Source organism: Alosa alosa, chromosome 14 (assembly GCF_017589495.1).
Source record: "Alosa alosa isolate M-15738 ecotype Scorff River chromosome 14, AALO_Geno_1.1, whole genome shotgun sequence".
NCBI lineage: Eukaryota > Metazoa > Chordata > Actinopteri > Clupeiformes > Clupeidae > Alosa > Alosa alosa.
In genome coordinates, this window is record NC_063202.1 from 15815259 (window position 1) to 15826469 (window position 11211).

The window sequence follows — 11211 nt, forward strand, 5'->3', positions numbered from 1 at the left end:
TTCACCACAATGTGTAAAAAGATTCAAATTATGATATAACAAGTTCCCCTGAAATCATGATTTAGCGAGACAGTTTACACAAAGTCAAACAGGTATGCAATAGGTGTGCGATGAGGCTTTACTAAGCCATTCGTCTGTTTCACAGTAAAACAGACAGAATCAAGGCTCTCTACATCCCATTCTGTAAGTAGCCTAACCATAATATCAGCATGACTTAATGCACCATAGACCTTGAGTTTCATAGAGGGAGGGAGAGAAAGAGAGATTTTATCTCATAGTTGGTCTAATTGTTTCCCTTACTGCGACCCTGAGGCACTGTTGGGCAAACTCTCCTCCTCTTGGATCAAGAAGAGACAAAGAGATAGGAGAAGAGTCTTCTACCCAAGTCTAATGCAATTATATGGTGCAGTGTATTTTCTGTCCGTTTCTGTCGCATAGAATAAATGGTGTGAAACTAACATGATATTCATATAGAATGATAATGCAAACAAGGGGTCAGGGTCACTAATTTGAGCAATTAAGGCCAGTTTAGGAGTTAATCCTTGAGACAATATAAGGCTAAAGAGCGCCCCCGCGTATCCACTGATTGTAAGCGCAAGAGTTCGTCAACTACAACGAGCTGTTTGCTTCGCAGCACAATCAAGTTTTCACTTCACTCGTAATTATGCCTTTTCCAGAATAGTGAAAAACAACTATAAGCCAGCGTGACACAAGTTTAAGGTATGTTTTCTTTCCTAACGCATCATGCATCACAATGACATAGTTCTCTTATCAGCTGTTCCAGATGTAAACGAAATAATCTAAAAACAAAGTAAACGAAATCAGATTAATGTGGAGCATCCTGCCTTTGGGCAATGTGCCACGTCAAGGCAAAGTAGGGTTATTTTGACATCGCGTCTGACAGAACTGCCTATATCTGCAAGAAACCTTGGAAAGTTAATTTAAGCGTGACTCGTATAATCTTAGAAGATAGTGAGGGTGGTGATGGGAGAGGTCTGTCTTACCTTTGCTTTCTGGCGCTTTTTCTTCTTTTGTTAATGCTAGTTTAAAAATCCATATTGTCACAAGTCTTTCCTCCGGAGTCTGCCGGAGTTGTGTATGGACTGAACCAGATACAAGCAATCCCGATAAATGTCCCTAAAAAAAGAAAAAGAGCTGGAACAGGAAACGATGACGGTCGTTATTGAGAGGGCTTACATTGTGTGCACTGCCCTGCGTATGCACTTCATCAAGAGAAAATTTTGTAATTTCTGTTGATGGGATATCATTGTTACAAACGCATATTTTATGCCGCTGTCAATTGAGGTATAGGAGTCACAAAGTTATATATTGCACTGTTTATTGTGGAATGATTCAAAGACTTTCTCAATAACGTCCTAGAGTTTGTTACTCATTACATAACCTCCACAAAGCTCCTTACCAAAGAAATACAAAAACCTCAGGTGTAAGCTACTCACCAGCTGAAGGAAAATAGATAGTGCTGTCTTTCTGAAAATTATTAAGTTTTGAATGTGTCTGTGTACAGCACTCCCTCTGGTGGATTGACACACATTTGACTTGAAAGATAAAAATAGCCTGCATGGGGTCAGATTTCATAATAGCTGAGAAATTAAGAAGTCTGAACACTATTTGGGCTGCATGGTGCAAAGTGCACTAAGAAATAACCTAGTTACCAGTCTACTCTGCACCGTCGCACACAAATCCCATTTAGAGACAAGCCGCAAAAACAATGACCAATCAAGCAAACGTGTACAGGAAATTCAAGGGTTTTATATATTTTAGAAAGCTTTACATCAAACCAGAACACAAAACTTCAACTCTCTTTTGACAGTTTCTATACACATCGTTTCTCCATCTCTCCTTATGTTCCAGCAGTGCTACATCAACAACGTTCCTACCTGATTAGTCGTACATCATTCATTTCAATTCAAACACAATTTATTATGCAAGAGAATGTAGGTCATCATCACAGATGTATTACAAATGTGCTTGATCTAAATGAGCATGAGGCAGAGATTTGCAACACAACACACCAGGATCAAAATGTAATTCTCAAGGCAGTGATGTAAAAAAGAATCCGATTCCAGTCAGTTAAACGTTAAATAAGACATCTTGATTGGAGACAACTCATGGCTACATGTCAAGTAAACAATCAACTATGGATTTATGCAGTAGTATAAATGGAACATCGCCACAACCGAGTAGAGATTTAAACAGAAGAGGGAGGGAGATGCATTAGGGGAGAGAAGAATTAGAAGAGAAATGAATTAGAACAGAGATGAATTAGAAGTTTCAATGACGGCAAGTTCCAAGTTGGAAAACATGAATATTAATCTGTACACTGAGGATTTAAGTCATCTTTAACACTATACATTTTCATTATCACCTTCTCAAGATTCCAGGTTTTTGGGGGATCTTATTCCAGTTAAATGTCAAATTCCAGGTATGTATCCAAAAGCTATTTTCAATGCCATATTTTTTACATAAATGTTTTTAAATGAACTCAGATTGGTCATATTGTTGGCACTTTTTCAATGATGCTTTTTGGTGTGGCTAAAATGCAATCAGGTCAAACATTTTTCAATACAGAAAGAGGAGTATCATGGTGTGTCATGCATTACAATAGGTTACATTAAATCACTGCATTTTGAACTGTTCATAGTCATATTCTATGGTGAGCTCAACTAAAAGCCTGATGAATGAAGTTCATATGAATGAGCTTCAACACACACACACACTCACTCACTCACTCACACTCTCTCTCACACACACACACACACACAAACACACCAGATCACTTCCACAGACCTACGTCAATGAGATTGTTAACACAAAGAGACAGTGCCCCAGGAGCAGCTGTGTGGAACACTATGGAATGATGGACCAGAGGAGATAGTGCTGTTCAGGGGAATGCATGAATGGGCCAGTTCCAGTCACAGTGATCTCGCTGCCACAGGTCTAACAGGGGAGTGAGTGAGTGTGAGTGAGTGTGTGTGTGTGTGTGTGTGTGTGTGTGTGTGTGTGTGTGTGTGTGTGTAGGAGAGGGGCAGACGGGGGGAGAGGGCCGAGGAGGCGGAGTGGGATTAGCTGAGGACGACGTGGCGGTCGAAGACAGACTTGCGCTGCTCTTGCACCTGCCTCCTCCAGCGCTGCTGAGCATGCTCCACCTTATTCAGCATGTTGGGACGCAGGCGCGAGCGCGATAGCACATCGTGCGCGTTAGCGAACGGCTGCTGGTCCTGGAACACACAGAGTGGGGAAGGACAGCACACATTGGAATCAGAGCTGCAGTAATAATAGGACAGTCAGGTCAAGTCCACGCAACAGGGTTGACCCAAAGTGCTTTACAAACCATTAAAATGACAGTAAAATAACACAATACAAAGTGCCTACATTTGAATCAGAGCAGCAAGAATCCTAGGAATGGGTACACTATGTGTAATTGCAACCAAGAGAATGGAATCATTGAAGCAACTAATTGTGTAAATACATTTTTCATTAAAATAACTCCCTACTATGGGCTTTCTTAAGTGTTTTTCACTATATGGTAATGTCATAGCCATAAGACAGACTATTCAACCATTCTTTTAAATCGAGTGTACAGAATACATATCAAACAACTTTTTACAATATTCCTACAGATCCTACACACAGAACTGACTCTTCACTAACGAAGAAAAAACAATTGATCATTTTGATCATTTTTGTTCAGTTGGTGATGTGGACAGTGATGTGATGCGACAGTGCTGAACATATGACATTGTTGCATCAGCCCTCCCATCCCTGACATATCTTTGGATGATGGAGCGAACCGGAAACCAGAGATCATTTTGCACGACACATACCCCAACATCATCTTCATTCTGTATCAGCTGAGAATGGCCAAAGAGTCTCCTCTTCAAAATGGGCTCCAGGAGGGTCAGGTAAACCATGTATAACAACAGCAGGCCCAAGATGGACAGGTACACAATAATCGTCCCCTGAAACAAAACGGTCCATCATCTGTATTAGGTATGTTGCAATTGTGATTGTACAGCCAGATAAATCAGCTAGCTGATGTTCAAACAAAAGAGATGTGCAATTACACAGTTACGCTAAAATTGGACATCTTCAACGTAGGCCAGGGGATCTAAAAGCCATATTAAGATTAACAGCAACTGTGACATTAAATCAATTAAGCAGTTTTATTTATCACTGACTTAGCTTGCCAACACCTAGACACATATTTTTCATTACTTTGTAATTTAGTCAATTTAGTCCTTTCACTCCCAATGTGAGTATCCTCAATGACTTACTTTGATAGTTCCAGAACTTCTCTCTTCATACTTGCATTCACATCGCAGACAGTAAGCCTCCACATCCTTTCCTTCCACTGGCATCGGTTCCACAACATGAAGACAGTTGCTTGGCAAAAAAGAAAGATACCAATTGTAACATTTGAATGAAATGTTAGTATCTTAACATATTAAGCATGACAATCTAGATAGAATCTCAGAGGGGGGGGGGGGGGGGGGGGGACTTACCAGTCCTTTAGGGACACATTTTGGTTGTAAATCTGCCCCTGTATGTCTTTGTAAGGGGGACAGATGCACTTGCATCTAATGTCTTCTGAATTCTGTTGCAAACAGAAGCAAAATCTCAAGTAAGAAAATATCCCATAAGGTCATTGTTTCAAGTCAACCTAATGCTATGGTAAACAGAATTTTGAAACCACACAGAAGTAGCCTGGTATTTTCACAAGGCCTTCTGGTTTTCAGTTTTGTAAGCTGGCATGGACTGGTTTCATGTTTAACCTTCTAACACTGTTCCGGTCAAAAATGACCTATTTACACATTCCCTGTACCATATGGAATTTTTCATCAGATTGCTTCAAGACCTTATGACATCCTTCACAAAAGGCATTTGAACATATAACATTCATTGTGACTATTTTCTTTGAATTTTGAGTGATTTATTCAACTTAAAAACACTTTTTCTGTTTACGGTCAAAAATGACCGCCATAGGAAATGAATGGGAAAGAGTATAATTTTCATCCAGGATATCCTTACACACACTCCTACAACTTACCATCAATTTTCTCACACAACTTTCATGCGCACACACACAGAAGCACACACAAACAGACACACATACACACACAAACACCCACACACACAGACACACAAACACCCACTCACACACACACACACAGTTCATGTTGTCATGTTGCCACTTGTGCATGTGAACCACGAATGCACGCGCACACAGAGTCACACACACACACACAGTTCATGTTGTTAGTTCATGTCGTCATGTTGCCACCCAGGTTAAGAGTCTGGGTGTCATCCTAGATAGCAGTTTGTCATTCCAGTCCCACATCAATAACATCACTCGGTCGGCATATTTCCATCTACGTAATATCTCTCGCTGGCACCCATCTCTCTCCCCCAACAGTGCTGGAATTCTGATTCACACCCATAAGGGATCAGATTCCAAAAATAATTCAGTGGAAATGCATGGATTCCAGTTGCTGCTACTGGAAAAAACTGGAATCCATGCTGGAAAAAACTGGAATCCATGCATTTCCACTGAATTATTTTTGGAATCTGATCCCTTATCATACCTGTTCATTCTTACTCGTTGCTCGACTTATCGTGACTAAATTCAAGATGGCTGCAAACGTTAAACTTCGTGAAGATACTGTCTGTATAAATCGTCTTGTAAGTAAACTACCAGTGCTTTTTCAAAGTTCTCAATGTCTCGTTTTAAATGTCAGGGCCCTAGGAAGTCTACCAATGAAGTGTGGAGATACATTGAGCCTCGTAAATGGGTGTAAAACAGTGATTTATTTGCATGGCTAGCCCGATGCCGAAGCACCACTACTGAAAAAGTTGTTGGTAGCATCGGCTAACTAGCGCCAGATTTTGGAGTGCAGGGGACAAGTCGAGATGGGCTATGAGACATACGTTCACACTCGGTATCATGTTTCAATACACTTTAGGTCAATATCACACCGGAATTCTCCTTTAATGATGACCAAGAAAACGTATAAACGATCTGAAACAATAGGCTACCTTACAAATCAAACGGGGATCGAACCACATTTGAGCAGCCTGGGCTACAGTGCAAAAAATACCCTCACTAACCACTACACCATCATGGTTATTGCTGAAGAAAAGTCTGCACTGTTAATTGAACGCGCGGGCACGCCTGCCGACACCGGTGAAATGCACCGAAGGTTCACTTAACTTTGGTCACATGGCATGGGGATTTTGAACTATGTTTCGAAGCAGTGGTCACATGACATGGCTGTTTTGAACCACATTTCGAAGCAGTGTTTCGAAACACTTGTGCTTCGAAGCCTCGACACTGATTCGAGACGTCGGTTTTGAAAGTCACACCCATACACAACAGTGACATTTCATGTCTTCTCCATAGACTGTATATATAGAACTTCTATATATACAGTCTATGGTCTTCTCTGTAGACTGACCCACCCTGTCTGCTCGACCTTATCTGCTCATTGATACAAGGACACGTAACGTGCATTAAATACATATCTAAATAAAAGGACGGTAGCATTTGTTCAGAAACCACAAGAGGATCATACACATATTGTTTTGTAAAAGGTCTGTTTGGGTGCGCTATGGTGACTGATCATTTGACGTAGAAGTGAACTTGGCAAACCTTGTTGGAAACAAGACAGACCTAATTACGAAACAGACAAATCGACCACACGGATTGGGATACATATGCGAATATAACGTAAGGCATTTGACTACAAAAGGAAAGCCAAATAGCAGCTTGCTAACAGCAAAAGTACGGTTGGTGAGCTACTGGATTGCTAACGTTAAATGTCCAACTAGCTAGTGCTAGCCATCAAGCTAGATACAATTACAGAACCGGTTGCATAACTGCACCATCGACAGAGAATGGTTTGCCAGGATATTGTTTTACCCGTGTTTTGTTAAAATGGTTGCTGACCTAAAGCACAGAGAATATACGTGTTTGTTCACTTACCTTTGCGTCGACAGTCTGTGTTGATATTACCACGAAGACAAAACATAAGAGCGGAACTACTTGTGAGGAAACTCTAATGCCAGTATGATACATCTTTCTCGATTAAAAGAACAGAACCTGATCAGAGCTCAAACTGATTTGGCAGTAACCGACAATAATTATGAAGGACAACAAAATCATACAGAAATGTAAGAGGGAAGCCAGTCATACAAGATATCTCTGTGGCAGCAGAGTCAGCTGATCATTTTCAAGTGCGCGCTGCAAATTCGTCCCCAGCACACACGGTTGTTGTGGAACCATTCATGGATTTTAGAGACTGCATTTTCAATGTAGGCCTAATTGAAAGTATTTTTGTTCACTTTTTTATGATAGGCTATTGTTCATACCACTTCAAAAGAAAAATACCAGCAAATAAAAGGGAACGCACTCTCCAACAATGAAAAACATGTTTGATAGGTATAGGCCTGGCCTAACTTTAATTCGTCCTCACAAATTCACTGTAGGCTACGTATTTTTAATTTCTTTGTTTTTTGGGTATATATGGTAGAAAATTACATCAATCCTTTATCCCCTCATCTGGACTGGAAATGTAGAATAAATTAGAGTTGGCATGGCATCATCATGTAGCCTACACCGTTATCGGAACTCCCCCTATTACCGTCGGTCCCGGTGTTGCACCAAATCCTGTGACCTGTCGAAATTTGTGACTCTAGAGGGCGCTCTATGAATTTAATGAGTTGGACTGACACATTGACAAAGCACTTACGCAAATAACGTAAGATCATGGTCCAAACATGAACGGTCTATTAAAGAAACGAACTAGGCTACTTTACTGACATTCAAACGCACAGTAGGTATAAACGTAATATAGGCTAGTCTAATAGTTCATCAACAAACAACCTACCGGTTAAAACGGAAGGTCACAATTTTCCAAAAGTAGTCTACAGTAGCCCATAGGCGAAATGATTGCGAGAAAATCACTCCAAATATCTCTCACCACCCCAGTAAACAGACGGACTCACTCAACATGCAGTAGGCTATGCTACTTCATTCAGATCGGTCACATAGCCTATTTAAATGGTTAAGACAGTGCTCCACCTTGTCACACCTCGTTGTAAAAGTCATTGGGATGGCATCTTTCATTTCACTGGGGTTTGGTATTACAATACATATGTAGCCTAGTAAATAACAAAAAACAAACACAATTTATTGACATGTGTGGTTGCCGCTTGAAACTGTCATTTATTTTATGAATGTATTTCAAGGTTGTTTTGTGGGTAGAACTACAACATATGCTGTGTGGTCGTGCAATGTCATTCTTCCAAAAAATAATGTTTTGGTTGTTTTGAATGAAAATGCATAGGCCTACTTCCATAGAAATGGTATGTTTACGATAAATATTCTGTTGTTATTGTGAAAATTGCAGCTATTCATTAACCTTATTTTAGCCAACAGCTTTCAGATATCAAGTTTGTTGTCATCTGTATTGTGATTTTTGTATGTAATAATAAAGTAATAAAACAAAACATCGGTCACTATTTTTTATAGACTGTCAAATTATGTTTCCCCACTGGAACTCTGCAGAAATAGGCTCATATACACACAAAACCATCTCAGGTGACTTCTCTTACTCTCCCATGTTTAACCAAACAGCTTCCATCACTCCTGTGAACTTCAGCAGGACAGGTCACACATTTTGATAGGCATATAGGCTACTGTCAAATTATGTTTCCCCACTGGAACTCTGCAGAAATTGACTCATATGCACACAAAACCATCTCAGGTGACTTCTCTGAATGTCCCATGTTTAGCAGCTTCCATCACTCCTGTGAACAGGTGGCCTATTGCATGGCGTGCATGACAAAATATGACAGTAGGCAATACGCCTATCAAAATATGTGACCTGTCCTGCTGAAGTTCACTGGAGTGATGGAAGCTGTTTGGTTAAACATGGGACATTTAGACAATTCACCTGAGATGGTTTTGTGTGCGGATGAGTCCATTTCTGCAGAAGTTCCAGTGGGGAAACATAATTTGACAGTACGCTATCAAAATAGTGGCATAGAAATTCTTAGGCTAGCCGACATAAAAAATCACCACACAGATGATAACAAACTTCATTTAAGCTGCAAAACAAGGCCCTCCCCCGATTTATGTTTATAAGTAGCCTATGGCATTTTCCCAATAACAACAGCAGATTTATCGTAAACACAATTTATATTATTTGTATTACAACAAAAAAAATGACATTGCACGAGCACACAGGACTCCATATTTTGTAGTTGTACCCAGAAACACCTTGAGTTGACACATTCTGAAAATAAATGACCGTTTCAAGCGCTTAACCACAAAAGCACTATGTGTCTTCACCATTTATAAAATAGGCTGACCGATCTTGCTGACGTAGCCTAGCCTACTGCGTGTTGAGTGAGTCTATCTGTTTAGGCAATGCGAGCTACTTTCTCGCTATCATTTTCCGTTTTAACCGGTAGGTTGTTTGTTGATGAACTACAGACTATATAGCGTTTACTGTGCGTTTGCATTTCAGTAAATGCATCTGCATTGAAGTTTCAGTATAGTAGAGGATTTATTTGCCCGGTCCATATTTTAGACCGCTATGATCTTACGTTATTTGCGTAAGTGCTTTGTCAATGTGTCAGTCCAACTCATTAAATTCATAGAGCGCCCTCTAGAGTCACAAATTTCGACAGGTCACAGGATTTGGTGCAACACCGTATTTCCACCGTCTTGCTTGTATGTGTCACTTAATATCCATTTCTATACAAACCAAGACAGCGGACTCCTACAGAAACGCAACCACCCACACCATAGGTGTATCTAAATTAGCTATGTACCAAAAATTACATTTTACCGTGACTCAAAGAGCTGTAAACAGTGTTGTAAGGCTGCGTGTACACAACCGCTTGGAGCTCCATTTTAATTTCATGACGAGAATTCTCGGTCTAACCGTTCATGTGCCGTTGAAACGGTGTAAATAGGCGACCCATCAGGCCAGCACTATAACTCCGAGCGTGGTAAACAAAATCGGATATTTCAGGCAGTAAATGCTCCCGTTAAGAACCAAACCAGATTTTGTTCAAATCTACACACATGGCTACTGAAAAATGTAAGGTTAATTTAGCAAATGTTATTTTGAAGTGTTAAAAAACATCATTAGAATTTCTGAACAAAAGTGGTGATAATTGGGGGTGTTACGATATATAGCGCGCTACCTAACTTAGCCTAAATACACAACTGAAACAAAAGCAAGTCACAAGCTCTGTAACTCCACATTACGGTTTTATTTACAGTATGCTATTTACAAAGACAAATAGAAACCGACTGTATTACTCCCAAATTATGAGAATTTGAGCTGCAACTTGCCTTGCCTCTCAACTTCACCTGTCAACACTAACGTTAACGCAGCCATTGAACTTGAACCACTTCCTGTCAGATCGCGACATACGCTGTCAATCAAAAAGAGTCCAGACTCTATGACGGTTCCTCCAATCATCATACAGCTCGGCGTCCAGGCCATCCCACTGTCCCATTCACTCCCAGAGACGCCGGGCTTCCCTGGAAATGACGATTTTGTGGCGCTTGTCCAATAAACGTGTAGCTTTTCTGCACTGAGATCAGCCCAATCTGTAAGTGCCATTGAAAGTCCAGTGAAGCCGAGCGTCTATGGGTTTTTTGCATGTTTTTTTGATGGATCGTGTCGTCACAGCAATGTATTACGGGTGCGAAATCACGATAAATGACCGACAAAACCTTATTGCTGAACAAACTAGCCATGAAGATGAACATGTTTTCAGCATGTTCTAGTTGGCATAGTAGGCTAGAAGCTAATGTAATAGTGTTATTTGATGCGATTTTCTGTGATATTTTAGAGGAGGCTGAGCTTCCCCTGTAGTCTTAGAGCAATCGCCTCTGGACTAGCCTACTCATTATACCATTATCCTTACCCTAGACATCTGGTGTTTGTTTTGACCCTTCTAAATTAAGAAAAATAAACATAAATGAACCAAATTCTAGGCTATGCAAATAATTATATGCATTAACCATACAAAAAAAACTTTCTAATAAAGCTTCAACATAGTAAACAAAGTAGCGTTGATCAGAGGCTCAACCAGGGGGCTCTATTATTATTTTAGTGTCGTGGCGTTCTTCTTTTCTTCCTAAAAGTGTACTGTGCTCTTTTAAAAATGTAC

The 11211-nt window shown here is 40.3% G+C and overlaps 1 protein-coding gene across 1 annotated transcript; it reads right to left on the reverse strand.

The window, feature by feature from the left end:
* Positions 1-1750: 1750 nt before the first annotated feature.
* tmem9b (TMEM9 domain family, member B) lies at positions 1751-7270 on the reverse strand. Its single transcript, XM_048262379.1, has 5 exons — positions 7001-7270; positions 4524-4615; positions 4296-4404; positions 3846-3980; positions 1751-3239 (listed from the first exon to the last, which is right to left on the reverse strand). The coding sequence occupies exons 1-5, from the start codon at positions 7091-7093 to the stop codon at positions 3084-3086; spliced, it is 585 nt and encodes a 194-aa protein (XP_048118336.1). The 5' UTR covers positions 7094-7270; the 3' UTR covers positions 1751-3083.
* Positions 7271-11211: the final 3941 nt, after the last annotated feature.